The sequence below is a fragment of the Halichondria panicea genome, chromosome 1 (genome assembly GCF_963675165.1).
Source record: "Halichondria panicea chromosome 1, odHalPani1.1, whole genome shotgun sequence".
Classification (NCBI taxonomy): domain Eukaryota; kingdom Metazoa; phylum Porifera; class Demospongiae; order Suberitida; family Halichondriidae; genus Halichondria; species Halichondria panicea.
In genome coordinates, this window is record NC_087377.1 from 1,299,031 (window position 1) to 1,324,897 (window position 25,867).

Consider the following 25,867-nt stretch of genomic DNA (forward strand, 5'->3'; position numbering starts at 1 on the left):
AGGCTTTGTTACCACATGGCCAGTGGGTAAGGATCCTCAAACAAATATCACAACCAAAACCAAACAAACAACAAAAGGGTCACTAAACTAGAAAGCTTGAACTGAAATAAATTCCCTGATATGCATTGGGGGAAATCCCCAAAACAAAATAATATGCATTCCAACTGAAGGTAAACAAAAACAAATTAATTATTCTATTGCTGTGAATCTATTGAGTCAGTGTTGGGGTCAGAGTTCATTGGTTGCCTAGATGACTCTAACGGTATAATAGGTGAAGGGAAACGATAATTTGCTGGAGCAGGTGAAAATGGAAACATTGGGAAGGACACGGGATTCAAATTAAATCGTGATGACTGTCCCAGCATTGAGCTGTGTGAAGAAGGTCCAGTGAAATGGTTGGGGAGTGGTGTATTGAATGAACCACCCCCGGGTACAAAGGTCGATTGCCCTGTGCTCATTAAACCAGTAGCTGAGGGGTACATGTGTTGAGGGTACGCTTGTGATCCGTGAGTGGGCGGGGCTGACTGCATGGATTCCACTTGTTGGCGAAGAGAAGATATTGTATTCCAGAGTGGTGTCAAGAGTGGTGTCAAGTCACTAATAGAGAGTGGAGCAGTAGAGCTTTGTGCTGTTTGTGATTGAGTATTGGGACCATTGCTGTCTTGAGATACATTGCTTTGATCATGTGACACTCCACTCGTATCATGTGATCTGTCCCCCTCCTGAGTGGTAGTATTAGTATTCGTTTGTACTCCTTTTTTCTTTCGTGGGTTAGTTTTGTTCTTGGATTTCTGAGCGTGTCCAGTTGAGGTCTTGTCAGAACTACAGAAATCTTTCCAACTGCCGTACACCAGAGGAGATTCAACAAAGCTCTCGGCCAGTCCGGAGGTGACAAACTTCCTGTAGGTGTGGCGTGAGCGACTGGGCGTGTCATGTGACGTGGTAGAGGAGTCATGTGATTTGCTTGAATCTCTGTGCACTAGTACGACAATGTCAAATCCTAACAGAGACAGTTGGTCAACCTGTGTGTGTGTGTGTGTGTGTGTGTGTGTGTGGGTGTGTTCGCTCCCTACCCCAGGGAAAACTACTTCTATAATAATGGCTGTTTTGGAAAATTCAGACCTTTCCAAGCCCCCACAACTTCAATTTGGAAACTTTTTTAGGGGATTGCTATATATGTAGTAGTTGGAGCATGCAAAGACTGTATACGTACCCTAGGTTGTTCTAGCTATAAGGACAGAAACATCATAAAGTGAAAAACTGTACCTACTGCTTATAGTGGTAGCATGTGTCATAATCATTATAGCCTCAAGTATCAAACAGAAGTGAAATCTCACACTGACAGTAATTAAGACAATCATTTGTCTCTTTTTTGTGTCTTAATGGCAATTTTTTCCCTATGTTATAATGATTCCCAGAGTGAAACACGGATAGGTTTCGAGGCGCTAAGTGTTACCTTTTCTCTTTTCTATCTAAATACTAAATAGATAAACTACCACCTTAACCGAATAGCCGCGGTTGACGCTTTGAAGCGTCAATACGTGAATAGCTGGTAGCCGCGGTTGACGCTTTGAAGCGTCAACCGCACATTACTCTACTCTTAATTTGTGGTGAGCTACAACCTTCCAGAGCTCCACAGCTTTGCAAAGCTTCTCTCGAAGGTCAACAGAAGCCGTACTGAGTCCGATCACCATAGGTTAGCAATCAAAAATTTGCTGAAATTTTCATGTGAAATTTGTATTTCAATATCAATCTCAAAAGTGAACATACATTATAATAAATACAATTACAATTAATTCTATGGTACAACAATGACTAAGAGGCCTCTGTACACAGGGGATGAGGTACTCCTAGGTATCCTGGATAGTAGTCACAGTGAGTAGAGCTTCTCAGACCCATAAGATGGTGGTGGTTCCATGGCAGATAGCAGACGATAGTTCCATAGACCTGCATGAGGAAGAAGGAGTATTACCAACCAAGCAGACCACCTCTAGAATCAATTGTTCTTACACACAGTAGAACATAACTAGTCTCGCGAGCAGACGTGGGAGGGAGGGAACGTCTGGTAACTATTGCAGCAATTCCGTGGACCCCTGCCAGAATGTTGGCAGTGCCAATCAGATTTGTCCATGTCATAGTGGGCGGTAACACCCCGTATATTTTCCTATTATAGCATAAAATGAACGTGAAAAGAAGGATTATTGACTCTAGCAAAGGCTAATTTTAGTGTTGAACCATACCTGGCTGCGAAGGAACTCGGTTACAAGGAGCTCAGACCAAGCAAGAGCTAGCTAGCTGCGAATGAAAATATTTGTCTACATGTGAATTTGGTTAATTAACAAATATCTTGCACGTGACTACATTCCTCAGTGCCATGGAATTGCTGCAATAGTTACCAGACTTTCCCTCTAGGACAAGTCTGCTCGCGAGACTAGAACATAACCTCCTCAGAGACAAACACCAGCCAACAAGCCAGCCATAAAGAAATTGAATTTTAAATGTACCTTTGTTTGGGGTGGTGCCTAAAAGATCAAAAGATTATCATGCAATCAATACACACACTAAATTGAATAATAACATTCAGCCACATAATTATAATTGAATTGCTATAACAGACAGCAGACTAAAAATTGGGTAGATACATGTAACACAGCACTAACTCACAAGCCAACAAACCCAAAAAAGTATATTGAGAATGGCCATACACAAAGTACAGTACATCTCATACAAGGGTGCCAAATAATTATGAATCATGCAACCTTAGACATAATTATGTATAGGCCCCCACAAGCAAACTTACATGCAATGGCACTCATAGGCACATATAAAGTAATTGTGATCCTACAACAAACTGGGAGTTCATAAAAAGATTTAACTTTGGGCACAGAATTACAATGCATATCACAGGCAAACACACAAGCCAACTAATGACAAATTGTGACCTAATCCTAGCTGGGGAGCATAACACAACCAACAAGCCTATTATGTTGGGAAGAAAATGTCCTTACACAAGTAAACAGTACACTCACTCATAAACAGTACACTCATAAGCCCAACAAGCCTTTTCTTTCTTTCCCCTGAAAAGGTCAGAACATTATTATGCAATCAACCTCTGTACAGTGAGCCTAATTGAGTAGTGAGCCTAATTGAATTGTAACCTTGGAAGCAAGCAGGAACTTCACACAAGCCAACCCCAATTGGAAGCAAGCAGGAACTTTACACAAGCCAACCCCAATTGGAAGCAAGCAGGAACTTCACACAAGCCTAGGCATAACTTTTGGCAGAGCACTGATAATATTTAGCATGGTATAAAGTACCATTTTACACATGGTGAGGCCTGCTTCTTGCAATTTACAGAGTACCTCTGACAATCTCCTGTCGTGCTCTTCCTGTGTCGGGCCACAGGCACACACACACACACAGATACACACAAGCGCACGCGTGTGCACAGATACACATACACACACATACACCCGCGCGGGCACACATACAAACACAGACACAGATACACACACACATACACCCGCGAGGGCACACATACATACACACACACACGCACACACATAAATATACACACAAGTGCGCGCACGCACGCACACACCACTTACTGTAAGCAGTTCCACTCCTGGCCAGACTATGGACTCCCACCATCTCAACCAATCTGTTGGCCCAAACTTTCAGATCTCCGATTCAAGACAAAATTCCAGCATTCATCACAGCTGATAACAGAATACATTGTGGATGAGACCAACAGATAGCTAAGCAAATCAATGATGACCCCTTTACATTGCAACACTGCTGAGCGTACATATAGGCTTCTGTATTTTAAACTCGGCTTCAACACACTGTTGGAGCCAGTACACTTTACAAGCTACGTAGGTAAGCGTAATATCAGCTAAGAACGCTATGTACAAGCTAAAAACAGCATCGCTATAATCATACGCACAAAGCTTACCTCTGAAGTAAAATCTCGCTCTGTCCTTGGCGCGTAGCTGGTTGACTGTTCAGATTGGAGGTCCTGACAGAGTAACTAGCTACAAGGTAGCTTAAAGAGAACTGTTACTGTTACTAAGGGGTGCATCTTTCTTTGCCACACTGAAAAGAATGAATATCAAACACTGTGCACTATACTCTAAAAACAGGCTCTAAACTAACTCAGCTTCTACACAAGTATACTTTACACACTCATAAGCTATCTAGGCAAGTGCAGAAGCATATTAAATCAGCTCAGAGGCTTATAAAGGCTTATACTAGCTACATAATGCTTGCTATAATACGCACACAAAGCTTACCTCTGAAGAGATCCCTCGCTCTGGCCTTGGCTGGTTGACTTTTCCGTAAGAAACAAGGAGATCCTGACACAGTAACTACTGTAGACTACTTTGCTACGAAGTTGAATAAAGAAAATTGTCACTGTTTCCAAGTTATACATCTTTCTTTGCTAGAAGCGAATGCTGAAAAAGAGAAAATAATTTGAATATCAAACCTTGTAGACTACACTAAAAAAACAGGCTCTAAACTAACTGAACTATTCTTTCAGTATATTTCATATACTCAGAGGCTATCTAGGTAGGTGGACAAGCATAGTAAATCAGCTCAAAAGGCTTCTAAAGGCTAGACTAGGAAATGATGATCTCTATATACACACAGAGCTTACCTGTGAAATGATCCTTCGCTGGGGCCTTGGCTGGTTACCTGCTCCGTTCAAAACTCAGAGATCCTGGCAGAATAACTATTCTAGACTAGTTTGCAACAAAGTTGCCTGCAGATAACTGCTACTGCTTCTTAGCTACGCAGCTGATAATGAAAGTAATTTAAAATTAATTAGATTTTGGTTCCGCGGTGGGCGGTACGGTACTATGTATGAAATCATAACCGCGGCTATTCGGCTGTACAATACAATATTACTGTTACTGGTACTAATACAGTATAAAGTGTGTACTGTGTAGTGACCTTTTTCTGAAGTATCTGCAGTAGGTTTGAAGGGTTTTTCACAATATCCTGGTCAGGTTTGGCCCTGCTCTTAGTGGAAGGAGGAAACTCGTGCTCACATTCGGGACATTTCTTGCAGCGAATGTGACAGCTCTCCTCACAGTTAGGACACACTCTCAGAGTCACTGGCTGGCCACCTGTGTGGGTGTGTGTGTGTGTGTGTGGGAGGGGGCGTATAAATGGTATAGATGAATTAAGATGTACGTGCACATGGGATAAATTACTTTTTCGTTTCTTTGTCGGTGGTGGTCCATTCTCGTCACTCCTGGAGTCAGTGTCTCCAGTCACAGCAGCTGTATAGAGAGAGTAGCTGTATTGGACCACACTGTGTACTCATGATCCTAGTGAGCTTACATTGTTGTGGTAGAGACTTGAGGTAGTCCGCAATTTCAGTGTGACCTGCCTGTGTAGCAAAGTCAAGAGGAGTCTCACCATCATCGTCAGTTACACCTAAACAAGAGTGGGTGTAGAAACAAAGGTATAACACTGCATGGTGGTTGTGTTGTACTCACTGATATCACAGTTGGCCTTCTCCACCAAGTACTGCACCACATCTTTGTGTCCACTGCAGCATGCATTGTGGAGAGAGGTCCAGTTGTCAACATCCTTCAAATCTGCACATAACACACCATACGCTATTAGACACACAATCAAAACACTAATAGTTATAATTATACACAGTCTAATCAACAAAATTAAGTACCATGCAGGGACACTACTTGCAGGTTGTGTTATACGCTATGTAACTTGTCATTAATAATTATGGACTTTGAACTTTCGATATCCATTTTAAACACTCATAGTCGATTATATTTACCATTCTGTTCTGCATGTCATTTCATTTTGTACATATATAAATTGTAACTGTAATAGTCTGCTAGTACTGTAGCTTGTAGCTTCATTACCATAAAGCTTTAGCACCCGTTGAGTTAGCAAGTAGTGAACACATACTAAAATAGGCCATTAAAAGCACAATAGATTATCACACTCACTGGGGTCAACTTTGTGTTGCTCGACTAGTTCCTTCAATACACACGATAATTACATGAACAGAACTGTGTCTAATCAATTGGAAAGACAAACAGTAGGAGAGGCTATGGGAACAAATACAGAGCTAGAGACTATCAAAAATCTGACCCGGCTAAAATAATATAGCTCAACATAAATAAAGGAGTACAGAGATTGGCAATGGAATTCAAATGCCCTGCGGTTGGATCAAATCTTTTAATTTTGGAAAAAAAGGGCCAAAGAAACAGTATAGATTGTCTTTCTGTCAGTACAATACTTGAGACCATAACTATGAGACACAGTTCTAGCATAGCTATAATTATTTTAGATACTATACGAAATGTGTACACCTCTAGCTACTTCACAACAATCGGTTTCGTCATTTCAAATTAAGCACTACGACAGGTAGTTTCTGGCAAGACAGTATAATTATACATGTGTGATGCCTACCAGCGAGGGGCATTGTATCAAAGCTTTGGGAGGGTTTGGAATGTGAAAAAAAATAGCAAATTCGTGTACAATTGTTTCGCTATAGACCAGAAATTATTATCGTAAAGGTATAACTATACACCCCAGCACCTTCAGTATGAGCTCCATGAGTAACAAGTGTCTTTACAATCTCAAGGTAGCCCCTCAGGCAAGCCCAGTGTAATGGAGGCAGCTTTTCCGCCCACTCGTCACTCCAGTAGAGCTGTTGGTTGGGGTCTGCCCCCTGTCCCAACAGGGACCTAACTTTGGTGACATCATCACTGCGTACAGCCTGGTATAAGTCCTCGGCTAGCTTCTTTTGAGCACTGTACAAAATAGATGGTTGGGGGGTCAGTCATACAGAGAATTACTTGATATGTGTATAATTATAGTTTATACAAGTGACACCATGCACATATCCAGCTGTCACTTTGCTCATAGATAAAGAAGAGAGGGATTGGCAACGGAAGTTAAACGTAAACTTTTGTGCAGGGGGTGTTGCAGGGGGTGTGGCTTAATCCTGAAACAATGCATGTTGTCCCCGCCTTAACGCCGCGAAACACTTTTTTATGTTTGAGGCCTTACACAGAGCTTTCTAAGACCCCTCTTTTCACCGTTTTTTGATGGCTATCAGTATAATTATACCAATATAGCACCTATAAAAATTATAGCTAAGATTGTCTAATGCACCAATCAATGCAAAGCCCCACTACCCCCCTCCCGGGACATAGGGGGGCTTTGTCAATTATGAGGTGCAAAGGACTCTCCCCCGGGGCTATTTTATTTGACAAACCCCTGGCAAATACCCCTGGGGCATGACAGTTGAACACAATAATAATTGCAATACTTTAGTATACAGACAACAGGCTATGATATACTGACTTTACAAAGTTTCCACCCCCAGGGCTAGGTTTTACTATAACAAAGCTCCCACAAAGCCCCCCCTTGAGGAGGGTATATAGTGGGGCTTTGCATTGATATTGATAGCCAGGTGCATAACTAAGTAGTGTCCTGGGTCACATATAGCCTCATGCATGGAAATTAAGTCTAAGTTTCAGCAGCAGGATTGTTTATAATTATACTGACAGTAAGACAATCATTTGTCCCTCAACCGTTCCCCGGCCGATCCCAGCCTGGAGTTTCTTTCCATGTAAAAGTATAGAGTCTACATGTTCACTCACTCTGAGTCTTGTTCAGTAGCCATTATAATTATATTGAAGCTTATAAATTATACAGACTTGAGTTTTCTCTGTCTCAGTTCCGCCGTTCAGTAAACAGCAAAGCAAAGTGCCACACCCTCTTTTGTATTTCAAGGGCCTTTCTGCCACCATATACATGTAGATAAAAGGATAGGAAACTGATCATGTGATCCCATAAGCTGCATATAAAATACTAGCCTCGATCCCAGGCGGAGTTTTCGCTTTTATAACGGTTAGGCAAACAGTTGTTTGCCTAACCGTTATAAAAGCGAAAACTCGGCCTGGGATCGAGGCTACATACACTGAGCTAAGATACAGCCATGTTTCTCTCCCAAACCCCCAGGAAAACTACTTCTATGGCTGTTTTGAAAAATTCAGACCTTTCCAAGTCTCCCTACCACTTCAATTTAATGTCCCTTTATACTAGGTATCATTTGGAAATAACATAAACTTTTTTGGGATTGCTAAGAAGTAGCTACAGGTACAGAAACATTGCTTTCACTACTTAGGATGTTTCTTGTACCAATAACACCTATAATACAGCTAGAACAACCTAATTAAGAAGTGTACTGTGTGTCATATAGCCTCAAGCATTAAACAGAAGTAAAAGTTTAGCAGCAGGGTTCTCACACTGACAGTAAGACAATCATTTGTCTCTTTTTTGTGTTTTTGGCCATTTTTTTCCATGTACAGTAGGCGGCCTCGAATGAATCCCGGGGGGGGGAAACGCGGATAGTTTTCGAGGCGCTAAGTGTTTCCTATCCTCTTATCTATGCTGCCACAAAATTAAAACTGTTTACCTAATTAAATTTTTCACTGAACATAATAGTGGAGTCATGTGATCCTACTACACACAAAACAACACTTATAAACACACGGAAAAATGAATATTAAAATTCAGGAACTGCTCCAAATTGATCTACAGATGTCATTGTTGTCGTAACCTTTGAACCCTCTCCAAAGGGGGGTGCTCCAAACAAATCTCGTCTTGCATTGTCAGCAGTATTATGAGTGGGCGGGGTAGAGGAACGTCCGTCAAATGAAGTGCTACCAAGGACTGCCAGTCTGTGAGGTGTGTGTGTGTGTGTGTGTGTGGGGGGGGGTTGTGTGGGTGTGGAGTGTGTGTGTGTGTGGAGTGTGTGAGTGTGTGGAGTGTGTGAGTGTGTGTGAGCAAGGTGTCATACAGGATTTTGAAGTAGAGGGGGGGAAAAATAAAACTTCGGTAACCAGAACATTTTGGCTAAAAAAAAGGTCAAATATTTCAATACCCTGTTAGTACGTAAAATTTCCAGCTATGGACACTCTGTCATACAACTAGTAGCACATTTTAGGAGAGGGATATCCCCTTCCCACTGCCCCGGGTCCTGCAGTATAACACCCTGGTGAGTATGTGTGTGAGAGAGTGAACACATGTGAGGGATGGGAGGTTGAATAAGCAGTATAGAGTTGTCTATTGTGGTCACCCTCTATAATACAGCCAGGTTTAATAAGGGACCCAGAGTCAGCCTCTGCCCAGCCTAGGGGCCACCACAATAAACATTCTGTATAATTATAAGGCCATGCAAAGTCAATTTGAAGTCTCTCAGCACTAGAAAATTGACACCCACTCACCACTGTGGTCTCTGATCCTATTCTTTGTGGAGTGAACGGGACATGACCAAAAGCATCCAGTCCACTGTCTACGCTCTTATGGAATCCTGCATTCTGATTGGACGGCTTCAGGTTCGATACTCATTGTTGCCGTGGCGAATTTGACCCGCAACCTTCCAAGGTCGATCTTAAGACGAAATGGTTGTCATGGTAACTGCTGTGGCAATAGCCTTCGTTGCGATGATGGGGTTGACAGTCACAGAGGGTTTCGATTGGTTGGTTGGTTTCTTAGCAACAGGACGAGCATTTTTTGGAGAAGGGACGGGATTTAGCGGACAAGGGGAACGCTGTGTGGAGATAATTATAAATTATGGTGAATAATAATTATTACACAATTTTTACAATGTCACTATAATTATTAGCAGGCCACCCTCTATAATACAGCCAGGTTAATGGGCCCCAAAGTCTCCATAGCATGTGTTTGGACATGTATTAGCAGGCCACCCTCTATAATACAGCCAGGTTAATGGGCCCCAAAGTCTCCATAGCATGTGTTTGGACATGTATTAGCAGGCCACCCTCTATAATACAGCCAGGTTAATGGGCCCCAAAGTCTCCATAGCATGTGTTTGGACATGTATTAGCAGGCCACCCTCTATAATACAGCCAGGTTAATGGGCCCCAAAGTCTCCATAGCATGTGTTTGGACCTATGTTAGCAGGCCACCCTCTATAATACAGCCAGGTTAATGGGCCCCAAAGTCTCCATAGCATGTGTTTGGACATGTATTAGCAGGCCACCCTCTATAATACAGCCAGGTGAATGGGCCCCAAAGTCTCCATAGCATGTGTTTGGACCTGTGTTAGCAGGCCACCCTCTATAATACAGCCAGGTGAATGGGCCCCAAAGTCTCCATAGCATGTGTTTGGACCTGTGTTAGCAGACCACCCTCTATAATACAGCCAGGTTAATGGGCCCCGAAGTCTCCATAGCATGTGTTTGGACCTGTGTTAGCAGGCCACCCTCTATAAAACAGCCAGGCCCGAAAGTCTCCATAGCATGTGTTTGGACCTGTGTTAGCAGACCACCCTCTATAATACAGCCACTGTTGGTCTACCGACCACTATACATACACAGGGTATACTAATAGTAAGGTACTCACAAAGACATTAGTGACATGGTTGGTGGTTCCTGTGATCCTGGACACCACCTCACACACTTGCCAGATACTGGGACACAGCTCAGGGTCAGAGGTCAACAGGTAGCCTACAAGGGAGGGGGAGAATACACGTATCATTAGAGCAATACACTTAAGGATGGCAGAGTATCATAGCACCTGTAGCTAGTGTGTGTTCTTAAATACCGTATAGCGCGAAATTTTCGAGGGGCTTAATTTTCGTGGATTTCGTGGGTTAGCAATCCTACACGAAAATAAAGTCCACAAAAATGGTTCTTTACCTGCTATAACGTGCAAGATTTAAAGGCGTGGCTTCCGGTAAGCAGTCATTCCGCGAACATTGTGCAACAAAATGGCTTTTAGAGGCCAATCCACGAAATATAAGTGCCTCGAAAATTTCGCGCTATACGGTACAATTAGCTCTGAAAAAAAGGTCCAGTTTACAAAAAAAAACCCAATAGTCTCAAAACTCGATTTTATACGTATACCCGTATCATACACACACCCACCCACACACACCCACACACACACCCACACACACACACACCCACCCACACACCATACCTCAGGGTGCATGCTCTTGAGTGAACAGTTTCCATAGTCACAGAGCATGTATGTGTCGTGCACAGAGTCATGGAGTATGTTCTCAATCTGTACACACACAAATCGACACATTGGAGAAGATGGAATTTGGCATATCATAGTACTATAAATACATGTATGCAAGAATAAAAAAATGCGTCTTATGGCATAATTATTTATGTGATTAACTTTTAAACGCCGCTATTTCAGTACAGGCCACAAATGGATATCACTGTGTGATACAAGAGTATGCAGTGATTATGATAGCTGCTCACATAACAGCATTAGTATAAGTGTCTATTACACATTTATTTCTGACTACGACTATACACAACTATGGGATAGAGCTATTGAATGATACTTAATACTCTAAAATGGATGCTTTGTACAATAAATTATGTAACTAGTGAAATGCTTCCTCACACACACACACACACAGTGAAGCCACTCTTAATGACCTCATCTGAAGAAAGGTTAACTGCAGGCTATGAGGTCCCAAATAAATAGTTTTTGTATACATGCAGCCAAAATGTTGTTCCCTAAACGTGTCTGTTATAAATAGTTCAATTGTACATACCTTGAGGTCGCGATGTATGATGGGTTTTGTCCGATGGTGTAGCCTAGCAACGGCCTTAGCAACGTCAGAGAAGATATGCAACACTTCACGTTGTCTCAGTCGAGTGCCCGCTGATTCAGCAAATCTATCACCGAAGTACCTAATAGAATAAATAATAATAATAATATTAAAAGCTTAATTTATCACTAATTAGCTACATGCAGACAGTGTTTGTGATTCTCACTACTGTACATGATCAATGGTACCACTCCATTAGTATGACTAAGCAATAGACTACCATCATGCACGCAGGTACACTACCACCCACTCCACTCATCACACACCACCCACTACATTAGTATGAGTAGGCAATGGGGGACCATACATTATGCACCTATCAATGTGTCGCCCCACTCCCCCCAGGAGGGGTCGGGCTTATATGGGGATTTGACCTTACCTCAGGTCAAATTTCCCCTGATGGGGGAAGGATTCTGTGTTCAAATTCCCCAGTCAACGGAGGATTTTTAAGCCCCAAGCAGTTGCACATATTAAAACAGGTTATACAAGCAGTCTTTACTACGCAAAGCCAGGTCAAATCCCCAAGTATGGGGCCAACATTTCAGGTTAAATTTCCCCGTATGTCCCGGGGGGGGGGTAGTGGGGCAACACCAGAGGAGGTCCGACATGCGTGCACGAATCACTATAAGTTCAGTGCATTGTGGTAATTGGGGTCACGTGATATGTCCAGGCCAAATGTACTAGCATTTGTAGTGATTCGTGCACGCATGTCGGACCGGGCCTCCTCTGGGGCAAAACATTGATGATAGGTGCACTACAACAAAGGGAGCTAGAGAGCTAGTCTATAGATAGAGTATCTGGGTCCACTCAATAAAATCTGACACTGCGTACTCACCCTAGCATTGTCCAGCTCCCTCTGCAGACTAGCCACCATATCCACCACCAGCAGCAATCAGTCAGGATAGATCTACCTTCAGACAGTCACTCTCTGCTAGCTCCATCTCTCTCTACACTGCTTGTAGCCTCGTGAGCATGGAGCCATCTCTGTTAGCAACTGGAGCTATATATTATAGAGTAGATCTGTTTCAATGCTGCCTAGCTGTGAAGCTCTTAGTCTAGTCTATGGCAGAGTCTAAGGTAGCTAGCTCAGTAGGCCGGTGTCATAAAATTTTGGGCCCCCGGGCCTAGAATGTTAACAGTTTAGGGGTCCAAACTGTTAACATTCTAGGCCCCCCTCTTCTGCTATCCTTTTCTGCACGATCGTACGATAGAACGAAGTCAAAGAGATATAGGTAAGGTTAGCTCTATTAGTTGACAAAGCATCAAAGAGACTGCATGCATGCAAAGACAAACTAGCAAAAATGTTGGCATTATTATTCTATCATGGAATTATAAAAGTGAGGGAAGATTTACCTTTCAAGTTGCTCATGCTTTACCTATAAGAGTTAAATGCTTTGATGCAGCTCTGCAATGTTGGATCTGCCTGTAAGACAATCGATGTTGTTGCATAGCTATCGCCATATTTGCAACTTTGTGCTTACTTTCTTAGTCAAATTTCAGGACAAAAAAGTATAAAACACACAATTTCAGTGCAAAGACAACAATTCATATCTTCCTCCTATGTTTTCCTATACATAGAAGATGTAAATTGTTGTGGGGATGCTCTAATAGCATCACTGGCTCAGCTCTCAAGTAATGTGGAATCATAGATAGAAGTCAAGAGAGAAACTGTTGTATCATGGTGGAATCACAATAGCAGTTTCATTTTTATTTTTATAAAAGAGCAGATTCACAGAGGCTGACTTTGTTTTCAAATTGGGATTGTGGGTGGAGCTAAATCTACACATAGGGGAGGCGCTGCAATCAAAATAAATTTGGTAAAGGTCGACACAGTATATAACACTTAAAAGTGTCTTTTCATTTTCATTACACCAACCATTGTAAAATTAATGTTCAAAAATGTTTGTATGTTCATTATCATAATTATTGTTCAGTTTGCAGTGCTCTTGCACACCAGAGAGAGAGAGAGAGAGAGTCCTCCTTCCATGCAGAGAGAGAGTCCTCCCTCCATGCAGAGAGAGAGTCCTCCCTCCATGCAGAGAGATAGTCCTCCCTCCATGCAGAGAGAGAGTCCTCCCTCCATGCAGTGTGACAGCCAGCACCGTCGCGGGTATGTGGCACTGCATCGCTGGCCCCCCGCCCATCCACCCATGGGACCATCTGGGATATCTGTAGCAAATGGTTGTGATATCTCAAATTGAATACAGTTAAGGCAGCAATAACCAACCTAGAGGCTGTCCCAGTCCAGGTTATTAGAAGGTAGTCTGGCCACGAGACTAATTAGTTACATCCAGGTGGTTAGAATTTGCTATCCAATGGAGATTCTCATGTAAGAGTTGCTGTTGCCTACAGGGACAAAGCATCGTGTACATACATGTAGGGTATCATACGCACACCCACCTAACATGAGGGTGTGGCCATCATGTGGGTGTGGCCACAGTTGTAGTAGGTGTGGCCTGACCACTCCCCCTCCAGAGAACGAGTTCATTTTTCATTTACAGTATGACAAACGAAAAGGAAATGAAAAATGATGGGGCGCCCCAAAAGTATGATTGTGATGAGTTATGTATGATGGTTCATTGCAGCAGCTATATAGCTGTGGGTACAAGGGAGAGGGGTTAGCAACATGCATCATATATACACAAAGGGACAATAAGAAGTTAGCAACTGCTGCCTCCTACAGATCAAGACACACAGCTATCTATAAGGAAGGACAGATTACACACTCACTCGTGGTTGAGGAGGAGGACATTGTTGCTTATTCCATCAGTGTTTGTGGGATTTGGTGATGTACATCAGTAGATATATGTATGTTCCATGCTTGAATTCAGTATGTGACATGGTGGATACTCCCTCCAGTGCAGTAGGTCCCCCGGAGCCAGAACCATGTAGTGTGAAGGGTAGGGTTAGGACACATACGTAGTACTACCTCATACATGGAATTACACTACACAAGGCTTGAACTGTATAATTATATATAAAAGCTTATAATTATTTAGAATTAATCATCAGACCACCACAACTGATACGTATAGATGTCACCAGCAGTCCCTCTACTGTCAGATGTAATATGGAGTTTTTTCTCTATATAGAAATTCCGCCAGTTGTCCTCCAGAGCAAGAACCATGTAATGGGAGAAATAGATTATTAGAGGGTACATGCATGCATGGGGTTAGGCACTCATGTCATGTAACACACAAGGCTTGTTACTGTATAAGGCTCAAATAAGAATAATTGTCAGACCACAACCGATATGTAGATTCTTGATAGTGAAATGCCAGTGTGTCGAATAAAAACGAGTTCTTTCTAGAGATTCTGCCAGTTGGTCCCCAAGAGCCAGCTAGAACTCTATAATGCATGTATGACACCAGGGGTAGAGGTTAGGACACAGAGCACACACATGTACACAAGGCTTGCTACGTAACTAGCTGTGTATAAGGCTCAATATTATTTTTAATTTGTTAGACCACAACCTATGTAGATTCTTGTTTGAAATGCTGTCGATCCAGTGTCAGATATAAACGAGTCTTTTATAGAAGTTCCGCCAGTTGTGTCATCCAGAGCTAGAACCATGTAGTGGGAGAAATAGATTATTAGAGGGTACATGCATGCATGGGGTTAGGTACTCATGTCATGTAACACACAAGGCTTGTTACTGTATAAGGCTCAAATAAGAATAATTATTATTTAGAATAATTGTCAGACCACCACAAGCGACATGTAGATTCTTGATAGTGAAATGCCACAAGTAGTTCGTCCAGCGTGTCGAATAAACGAGTCTTTCTAGAAATTCTGCCAGTTGGTCCTCCAGAGCTAGAACCATGTAGTGGGAGAATTTGGTTAGAATAGGGTTATAGGAAGTATACTATAGGTACGTCTGAAGCACACAATACATGCAGCTGGTGAGTGGTTCTACAGGGATGCAAGGTTTGAAAGAGACAGACTATAGTAAAGCAGTTGGTTGTTGGGGTAGGACACATCAGTAGTAATCATACATGTACGAATATACACAAGGCTTGATAGAATGGTGTAAGGCTCAATATATTAATCGTTAGACCACAACCGATATGTAGGTTCTCGATATGCTGCCAGTATCCAGTGTGTCGGACATAAAAGAGTCTTTTCTATAGAAATTCCGCCAGTTGGTCCCCTCCAGAGCAAGAACCATGTAGTGTAAGAAATAGATTAGGACTCATTAATATAGTACCAGGAGTGCCTGATAGTACTCATACATGCTAATATACCAGGCTTGCTTGATAACTATCTAATGCCAAACTACAACCCATAATTATAATAATCATGTAGATTCTTGAAATGTCACCATCTGCAGTGCAGTGTGTCAGATCTGCCAGTTGGTCCCCCAGAGCAAGAACTATGCAGTGCGAGAAATAGATTATTAGGTGGTAGACATTAGTACACACGATTTAAGGCTTGATAACAGTACGTATAAGGCTCGTTATAACTATCAGACCACAACCAGTCTGTGCGTGAGTACCACCATCTGCAGTGTTGATAGCCAGTGTCAGTGCATGTCAGTGATGTTAGTAGAAATGTTCCAGACTTGACTTCATAAGTATATAGTGGATAGACTTCAGTACTTCAATATAGTTCAGATAGACTTCATTAGTTCACAATAGTTCAGTAGTGGATAGACTTGACTTCAATATTCCACCTAGTGGTCTCGTGTTGTCAGATCTGTAGAAATAAATCAGCATGTATTATTGAAAAGTTGCACAAGACAGCTTACACACACACACACACACACACACACACACACACACACAAACACACACACACACACACACACACACACACACGTGCATGGCTAGACACACACACACACACACACACACACACACACACACACACACACACACACACACACACACACACACACACACACACACACACACACACACACACACACACAAACACACACACACACACACACACACACGTGCATGGCTAGACACACATGCATGACTAGACACACATGCATGACTAGACACACGTGCATGACTAGACACACGTGCATGGCTAGCTAGACACACGTGCATGGCTCACTGCGTGCATGGCTCACTGCGTAGCCAATTCTCACCATTTAATTAGTCAGTGCTCAAGAGCAGATACTGCCACTTGTTGCGATATACTGCTGTCACAAAAATGAATAATTAAAGATACTAACTACTGTGAGGGGCCCCTCTCTAGCATAATAATAATGTCTGATATAAATGAGATGACTGTTGAGTGCTTTTTGTTGTTGTTGATCGTTCGTTTTCGAATTTCGTGTTGTGATGAACACTATCTATTCGTGGCTGGGCGTATATAAGAATCGAATCGAATAAGAGCAATTGTTGAGCTTTAGTGGACATTTGCAGCTGTGCATGAGAACAAGACAACACGAGGGTTAGCAATAATACATGACCAAGCAACAGCTCTAAACTATTACTGTGTACTGTAAAACATTATTTAGTGACTCCTTGATCCTATAGCTAGCACAGACAGACACAGACACACACAGACACACACCTGCAAGGTTTAGAGGTGGAGTAGCGCTTCTTGAGATGTAGAGACATGTTGAAGAGATCACTTCACTTTTGTAGAGACTCAGAGAGATGGACAGTCACATTGATACTGCAAACTTGCTGCAAATGTGAGGTTCAGCTTCTGCTTCAGCATTTATATAAATTAGTGCGCATGCGCCATAGATGTATAGGGGTGTGGCTAAATTCTAGGGGAGGGGCTGCGAAGGTGCGCATCAAATAGAATTAGTAAACAAATGTTCGAAAACTGTTGGCCGGTGTCATAAAATTTTGGGCCCCCCGGCCTAGAATGTTAACAGTTTAGGCCCCCAGGGGGTCCAAACTGTTAACATTCTAGGCCCCCCACAGTGAGATTAGGCCCCCCTCTTCTGCTATCCTTTTCTGCACGATAGAACGAAGTCAAAGAGATATAATAATATGGTGAGGTTAGCTCTATTAGTTGACAAAGCATCAAAGAGACGCATGCATGCAAAGACTCTGTATCAAAGTAGCAAAAAAATGTTTGCATTATTATTCTATCATGGAATTCAAAGTGAAGGAAGATTAACCTTTCAAGTTACTCATGCTTTACCTATAAGAGTTAAATGATGCAGCTCTGCAATGTTGGATCTGCCTGTAAGACAATCGATGTTGTTGCATAGCTATCGCCATATTTGCAACTTTGTGCTTACTTTCTTAGTCAAATTTCAGGACAAAAAAGTATAAAACACAATTTCAGTGCAAAGACAACAATTCAAATCTTCCTCCATGTTTTCCTATATATACATAGAAGATGTAAATTGTTGTGGGGATGCTCCAATAGCATCACTGGCTCAGCTCTCAAGTAATGTGGAATCACAGATAGAAGTCAAGAGAGAAACTGTTGTATCATGGTGGAATCACAATAGCAGTTTCCTTTCGGGACAAAGGTAATATTGGAAAGTCCGGACCAATTCGGGACAGTTGGCACCTATGTGCTTCGTGCTGCATGAGGCCTGATTCATAGAATGACATAGTTCAGTGTGATGGCTGTGAGACCAGTGGTATACTACTGTACATACATGAAATGTGTGTGTGTGAGGAGAGCTGCATTCAGTAACTGGCACTGCATAAACTGTGAAGATCATAGAAGACTGCATGTATTGGTGTATTTTGAGAATGCACTGTCACATAATGTTACCGCTGTTGCGCTGTTAATGGGGGGCCTAAAATGTTAAAATTCTAGGCCCGGGGGGGGCCCAATCTCATGGGGCCTAAAATTTTATGACACCGGTACCACCAAAATGTTAATAATATCCGCTGCTTAAGTATTGCAACACTCTTGCGACCGTATAGTTATAATGGACAAAATGTAAGCTTTAAAGCACCAGAAAACACATGGATAGGAGAATATAAAACCAGTTATGGTAGGTAGGATTTGAAGGATACCCTTGCTGGCATACATAGAAGGGATAATGATGAGACAACAGGCAGGCTTTAATCAATTACCTCAGTAGATAGCAAACACATTAAAATCGAGACAGCAATCAAAATCCCTGGCGTATGCAATTGCCACGCCAATTTTTGTAGCTTATTTATCAATTGAAAACAACGTTGTCATGTATACTATGCATATGGTATAGTGGGTAATCATAACGGTGAGTAAAAATATTCGTTATTTTTGTGGGGAATCTTCATGGCCTACACGAAATTTTCACCTACGAAAACGTAGGTATGCTTATACAGTAACGCATACTATACTCGCGAAAATCACCATTTCCCATTCAGTGAAACGAATCTCACGAAAATTTACCCACTATAATTATATGGTAGTAAGACTTTTGCTCAGAAGTAGAGATACAAAAACCTGTTCACATTTCTTAAGCTCAGATGGCACCAATGCAAAACTGTGAAAATACTTTCAATGTAAGTACAACCAGAAGTCTCGAGGTCAGCTGCGCGTTTACCTCCTCAAGAGAAGGCCACACACAGATTGAAGCTAGTACAAGAGCACTGACTTATACTTGTACCTCTGCTTCAGAGCAAAATGAGCAAAAATAAAATTGCTTCTCCTCCAAACACTTCAAGCTTTACTAGTCCGCCAATTCTTAATTTCATGAAAACATTCTCCCTTAGGTATTCCAATAGAGATATAATAATACACTTTGCCCACTTTATGTGTTACCTCATTGAAATCAATTTAGCATTATTATAAATTAGGTATGGGCAAAGTGTAGTATCTGTTTTAATTTGTTTCACCTTATAATTATCGCGGAGCTCAGACAATGGATGATACCAGACTTGAGTTTCATTCTGATTTCTGTCACAGATCTTGATTCTTTGTAGAAATGGGACTTGCACGCATGCAGCAGTAATTCAGTCTGCAGGTGTGTTATGCATGTGTAGTCAGTGGGAATCACAGTGATAAGAACACATGCATGTTCAATGCTGTTAACAAGGCCATTGTGCAACATAGAATTTCCTAACAGCAAAACCACAATAGATAATGATTTCTTAAGTCTAAACTTGCACCAAGCAAGAGTACTCTTGTGTATAAATAAAACAGCCCCTTCACGCCACCTCTGTACAATGGCCAAAACATGTATACATTTCCCACTGTGCACAAAACCAACAAGTGTGTGACTGAGGCAAAACAGTTGGTAAACCACAGACATAAGACACTACCTACTTCTCACAACTCCAAGGCATGGGGTCAGCTTACTCAGACAACAAGATTGAATTGCAAGTCTCTGTACTAGCTACATTATTAATAGTTCGTGTATATAAATATTCTGTATGAATAAATTTGCTAACTACACATTGACTGAAAGTAACGTGACTTCGAGGCAAGTGGCGGCTCCATCCAGGCGCTCTGATTGGACGCGGCTGAAACTGAGACGCCATATGGGAGGCTCACACAAAGAAGGGTCTTGGGAGCCGCACATAATTATACATTATAACTTCACTTAAATATGTGTCATTGAGGTCATCTCCTTTACAGACAGCGGCCACCAATCATGGGGGAACATCCTCGGACATATCAGCGAGTATATATTAACGTGCATGGTGTTGCATAATGGTAAAATAGTTTTAATGAGCATTTTTCCAATTATAATTATACACAGTTTGCATTTTACTCTAATTCAAAGAAATAGCAGAACACACGAAAACAAGATTTCACAGTTTCTATACACAACAGCATGTGGCTGGACGCCTACGGTGTTAAGTGGAGTTGTGTACTCTTCCTAATGAACTCTTGGTAGACTAGTGTTCAAGCTGGTGCTGTGCTAATGCCTCTCGCCATGATTTGCTTTCGCTCAAAAGTATAGAAGAGGAAGTATAGAAGAGGAAAAAGTGTATAAAATAATCTGTCTAAAACTGACTTAATTGCATCTATTCATTATGGTATCATTGTTGTGTTTTGTGGCTGCTTATACAAGGACCTCAAGGATCTAGGAAGCAACAAAGAAGAAGATTTTGTTTTCAATTAATTATAAGCGGAAGTGCATAATTATTTCATAAAGTTAGCTTATCTATATAAAGTCACTGAGAAGAAAAGACTTATTACATGCATCTATTGTTGTATTATGTGGCTTTAATACCAGGACCTCAAGAAAGAAGAAAATTGATTCTTCCAGGATCTGTAGTTCAGTGTATAATTATAATATCTAAGAAGAAAAGACTTGTGTACATGCATATTGTTATCTATAATTGTTATATAGTAGTGTTTTGTGGCTTCTGGATCTTGGATATCACATGGGGAATGAGCGCGCATGCGCATTACATCCACAGGAATAATAATTATTAAAGGGTGTGTCCAAAGAGATCAATTTCACAAATGGCTACTGCTAGCTAGCTGTTTTAATTAACAGGTATTTTCTGAGTCTTGTAGCTAACAAAAAGCTAGCGCTTTAGTGCAAGGCTAACTCATAATTATGTTGAATAGAAAGTTTGTGCGGACAGGTGATGCTATGAAAGATTCTGAAGAGACTGCAACAGCCTTCAATGTGAGTCAAAGTAGCCATAACTCGAGAAAGAAGCTTTAGTTTGCTAATCCACTTTGCTAATCCACGAATCAAAATCCAAGAGAACGTGGCTAGAAGCCTATAGAAGCTGTTAGTTTTCGTCGCATTGCAACCGTTGAGCAGTTACAGCTGGAACAGACACACAGACACACACAGTCAGCTTTACCGTATCCCTCGTGCGGCTAAGCCTCGAGGCATAAATATAGATGAATTAAGGTTGTGAGCTAAAGATTAACTATTGGTTCAATGATTATTGTTGATTTTTTTTATTGTACAGACATACGACCGGCACCACAGCAACCCAGAGAAGAACATTGATTGATTAAAGGACCGACCACTTGAGTATTGAACTAAATCACTTGCATGTATATACATTGTTTTTAATTGTCAAATTCCAAATTATTATGCTCAAAAGCAGTACCTTATATGCTACCCTAAAAAGTAGTATACCTTCAGGGCTTATCCCCTAGCTAGGCAGTACTGGTCAGACCGCTCTTTTTTACATGTGTTGTTAGATATGCCGGTGTCGGAGGAGAGGGTGAAGCAGGCCCTTGTGCAGGATCTAGTGTGACAGTCAAAAGTGACACCATAATTACAATTACAGTGAAAAACAGTTCACAAAAAATAATCGTTTCAATAGTTGTATGTTGACAATTATCGTTGATTTTTTTATTGTACAGACATAGGACCACCACCACAGCAACCCAACGACAACGATCAGCAACACAGAGAAGAACATTAATAATTAATTAAACCTTGACCCAACACTCCAAATCACTTGTATATACATTGTATTCTTGACAGTTATTTTATATGCCTCGATGCGCATGTGCAAGACCATGTATTTTACATTTACAGTAAAAGTTACGTGACTTGTTTGTGTGGTTGGTTGCCAGTTTGAACAACAGTGATAGAATGGCAACTCCTACAACCCCCAGTGTGCCCCCTCTCCTCTGGCGGCCGTAACTCATGCTCTTCCTCCTTTTAATTGTTTGATTGTAGAGATACAATGTACCTTCTATTAAACTTAGCTAGCTTGCATGCAAATGTTTCAGGTCATTTAATTCCCTCACAGACAGCGTCAAACAAATGGTGTCAAGATTTAGGAAGCCTCTCTGCTGATGTGAGCAAAGGAGGCCCTCCATTGCTTTGGACCCACCAGCGTGAGTCATTATTAAGGATGGTGGTTCGACCAATTAACTTGACTGTGCTATACTTCTCTGTTGTACATGCAGGGTGTGGAAATACCAGGAGGGAGAACGACGAGAGGTTAGTACCATGCACTCATATAAAATAAGTACCAATGTATTGCTTGCAGGATTCGCCTTTGTCACATTCGAAAATCACGTTTCAGCCGAGAGGGCAATAAAAGCAAATCAATTAATTATGGCACTTTGGCTACATTATTGGCAAGTGTAAGTACTGGGCGCTCGGATTATAACTGTTGAATTCAACAAACTAGCGAGTGTCTCCTGTGTCACTGGACCATATTAACTATAGGATGTTTTACACTGAAAGATTATTATGGCTTGTATAATTATAATCGATTTATTTGGCGCTATAATTATATTATACATCAGAGGATCTCTGCAATAATTTAATAATAGACAAATTAGCCGAAGCAATACTAAATCTTAATTCAGCTTTCAGGAGTCTCAAACAAAGACGGCCTGTGTGCCTCGAGAGTCTCCCATAATCAAGGCGTCGGCATAGTAATCAGTATTCTGTCCGTGGCTGTAACAATTGGAAGAACCTCCAGTTACATTATAATACTGAATAGTCATAATATACATGATTGTTGCAACTCTGAGATGGTACAATGTACCTTCTAGCTAGCTTGCATGCTAATTATTCTGGTCATTTAATTCCCTCACAGACACTATCAAAACAATGCAAGGTGTATTTGGGCGGCATCCCTGCTGCGGTGAGCAAAGGAGACATCAGGGAGGCCCTCCATTGTTTTGGAGCAACTAGCGTGAATCATTATTAAGGATGGTGGTTCGACCAATTAACTTGACAATGTGCTATACTTCTCTATTGTACAGAGTAAAGAAATACCAGGGCAGAGAGTGACGAGGGCTTATAGTACCCGCATGATCTCTCAGACTCACTCAAAATAATACACACAAAAAGGCTCATCAATAACATGTCCCTGAAGTAACTTCCTTGAAATTGTCAATTTGGGAGCATTCAATATATAAGATTACAATACATTTATTGCAGTCTTCAGGATACGCCTCACATTCGAAAATCAAGTTTCGGCCGAAAGGGCCAAAAAATTGTAATTAATGGACAAAACGTAAGTTAAGACTGGAGTGTGTGTCACGGCATGACCACATTGACTTGGACAGAATACACTGAAAGATTATTATGGTTTGTATGGCGCTATATGTACATCAGAGGTTCTTTGCTATAATTATATTCACAATTATAGCAACACTAAAATAAACACCGCGCATGCCTGCCTACACGTGCAAATACAGCTGCTTACAAAACTACCTCACGAGGATCTACTGACTGCTGCTTAATTTTCGAGCCTCCCACCCCCCCGAGTCTGTTACCACCTATCACCTATACATAAGAAGCAACAAATTTATAGCCTCCCTCATTATAAAAGGGAGGTACGATCCATCTCTTCTAAATGCGTTACCACCAGACAAAAACAATACTATTTCCATCTGACAATGGATTACCGGGAGGGGACTGAATGCATGAGGGCCTCCCAAACACTTACGTGCTTATCGTTAACCACGGGGGCCCCTCTCTCAGGACTCCCCCAAAACCTAACCACAGTCACGTGACCCTCGACCTCTACGGCGACAGAGTCCATGGGACACCAGCTTAGACCCGGTACCGCCAAAATGTTAATAATATTCGCTGCTCAAGTATTGCAACCGTATAGTTAATGGACAAAATGTAAGTTTTAAATAACCAGAAAACACATGGAGAGGAGAATATAAAACTATAGTTATGGTAGGTAGGATTTGAAGGATACCCTTGCTGGCATACATAGAAGGGATAATGATGAGACAACAGGCAGGCTTTAATCAACCTCAGTAGATAGCAAACACTTTAAAATTGAGACAGCAATCAAAATCCATGGCGTATGCAAAATAACCAATTGCCGCACCAATTTTTGTAACTTATTTATCAATTGAATACAACGTTGTCATGTATACTATGCATATGGTATAGCGGGTGATGTGGGGTAAAATATTCGTTATTTTCGTGGGGAAGTTGGCCTACACAAAAATTTCCCCCACGAAAACGTAGGTGTGCTTACTGTAACGCATACTAACAAAATATATACTCGCAAAAATCACAATTTCCCATCCAGTTAAAACGAATCCCACGAAAATGTACCCACTATAATTATATACGGTAGTAAGACTTTCGCTCAGAAGCAGAGATACACACACCTGTTCACATTTCTTAAGCTCAGATGGCACCAATGCAAAAAGAAGGCCACACACAAGTGTAGTATCTGTTTTAATTATTTCACCTTATAATTATCGCGGAGCTCGGACAATGGAAGATACCAGACTTGAGTTTCATTCTGATTTCTGTCACAGATCTTGATTCTTTGTAGAAACGGGACTTGCACACAGCAGTAATTCAGTCTGCAGATGTGTTATGCATGTGTAGTCAGTGGGAATCAAAGTGATAAGAACACATGCATGTTCAATGCTGTTAACAAGGCCATTGTACATGTGCAACAGAGAATTTCCTAACAGCAAAATAACAATAGATAATGTTTTCCTAAGCCTAAACTTGCACCAAGCAAGAGTACTCTTGTGTATAAATAAAACAGCCCCTTCAGCCACCTCTGAATAATGGCCAAAACATGTATACATTTCCCACTGTGCACAAAACCCACAAGTGTGTGACTGTGGCACAACAGTTGGTAAACCACAGACATAAGACACTACCTACTTCTCACAACTCCAAGGCATGGGGTCAGCTTACTCAGACAACAATATTGAATTGCAAGCCTCTGTACTAGCTATATCCTTGAGATTGTAAGCAATTCCTATACTAGGTTTGTGAGCTACTACTAGTCACACAGACTGAATGTCTGGAGCTAAGAGAGAAACTGTCTCCTCAGCATTGGGGCAAAGTACTTTAGATAGTTCTATATACATGTATAGTACTGAAAGATACACTCCAGACCTACTTTGAGTGTAACCATGAAGTAATAATTTTCCCCATGCACTCAGCAATACTATGCTCACCTGATGGGATGTTGTGTGGGAGGGGCTGCATGGGGTAACTGGATTAGGACTCTCATGCAGGGGGGGGGTCTTGTACACCCTTGCAGCTGGAAGGCCTGAGAGAAAAAGGATAGTCACTTATACTCAATAATAATTATATTATGTTCCTCACTTGTCTAATTGTGTGTTTGTTTCCAACATGCTGCACTGTTCAGTCCATCACCATGATTATAGTGCTCGCATGCAAGCCTGCAGCAGTCAGTGTAGCCTCGATTCCAAGCCGCTGAGAAAGACATTCAAGGGGCTGGAGTCGAGGCTACAGTCAGTGACACTCTCGCTGCACGGTTCGTGTAGAGTTGAAAGATTGAAGACATCAGCTGCAAAACCTAGTACATGGTGAGATAGACTAGTGTAGTCAGTGCATTTATTGTATAGTATTAGGACAGAAGTAGGCCTCCAATAAATTGATTGAGCGTACTA

General features: G+C 41.5%; 1 protein-coding gene and 2 long non-coding RNA genes across 11 annotated transcripts; all 3 read right to left on the minus strand.

Moving 5' to 3' along the window:
• Positions 1-27: 27 nt before the first annotated feature.
• LOC135331159 (osteoclast-stimulating factor 1-like) lies at positions 28-7,784 on the minus strand. Of its 7 annotated transcripts, none has more exons than XR_010392947.1 (10): positions 7,650-7,783; positions 6,580-6,794; positions 5,505-5,606; positions 5,347-5,442; positions 5,217-5,285; positions 4,954-5,129; positions 4,293-4,454; positions 3,956-4,095; positions 3,609-3,719; positions 881-1,022 (listed from the first exon to the last, which is right to left on the minus strand). XR_010392947.1 is itself a non-coding variant. In XM_064526225.1 (7 exons), exons 1-7 carry the CDS (start codon positions 7,670-7,672, stop codon positions 195-197), a joined length of 1,509 nt encoding a protein of 502 aa, XP_064382295.1. In that variant the 5' UTR covers positions 7,673-7,773; the 3' UTR covers positions 28-194. The 7 variants fall into 7 exon arrangements, 2 of the variants coding, with proteins under 2 accessions (XP_064382295.1, XP_064382310.1); XR_010392946.1 differs by lacking the exon at positions 881-1,022 and adding an exon at positions 1,708-1,947; XR_010392948.1 differs by lacking the exons at positions 3,609-3,719; positions 3,956-4,095 and having other exon boundaries at positions 882-1,022; positions 7,650-7,784.
• Positions 7,785-10,389: 2,605 nt separating this feature from the next.
• LOC135333908 (uncharacterized) lies at positions 10,390-11,767 on the minus strand. The gene is made up of 3 exons (XR_010394129.1): positions 11,594-11,767; positions 10,999-11,085; positions 10,390-10,523 (listed from the first exon to the last, which is right to left on the minus strand). It is a non-coding gene; the product is annotated as an uncharacterized LOC135333908 (long non-coding RNA).
• A 1,711-nt stretch (positions 11,768-13,478) lies between these two features.
• LOC135333298 (uncharacterized) lies at positions 13,479-24,769 on the minus strand. 3 transcript variants are annotated; one of them, XR_010393811.1, is made up of 8 exons: positions 24,679-24,769; positions 17,180-17,295; positions 16,749-17,028; positions 15,124-16,345; positions 14,381-14,998; positions 14,051-14,246; positions 13,878-13,996; positions 13,479-13,819 (listed from the first exon to the last, which is right to left on the minus strand). It is a non-coding gene; the product is annotated as an uncharacterized LOC135333298 (long non-coding RNA). The 3 variants fall into 3 exon arrangements; XR_010393812.1 differs by lacking the exon at positions 24,679-24,769 and adding an exon at positions 19,411-19,498; XR_010393810.1 differs by lacking the exon at positions 24,679-24,769 and having other exon boundaries at positions 17,180-17,405.
• Between the last annotated feature and the right edge of the window lie 1,098 nt (positions 24,770-25,867).

What these genes read in the sequence shown, in the direction of transcription:
- LOC135331159 (XM_064526225.1), bottom strand. Translation starts at nt 7,672, where the DNA reads ATGGCTACTGAACAAGACTCAGA. An exon ending in GAAGGCCAACTGTGATATCA is followed by an intron (nt 5,443 to 5,504) that starts GTGAGTACAACA and finishes ACTCTTGTTTAG; the next exon opens with GTGTAACTGACGATGATGGT. An exon ending in ACCGACAAAGAAACGAAAAA is followed by an intron (nt 5,130 to 5,216) that starts GTAATTTATCCC and finishes ACACCCACACAG; the next exon opens with GTGGCCAGCCAGTGACTCTG.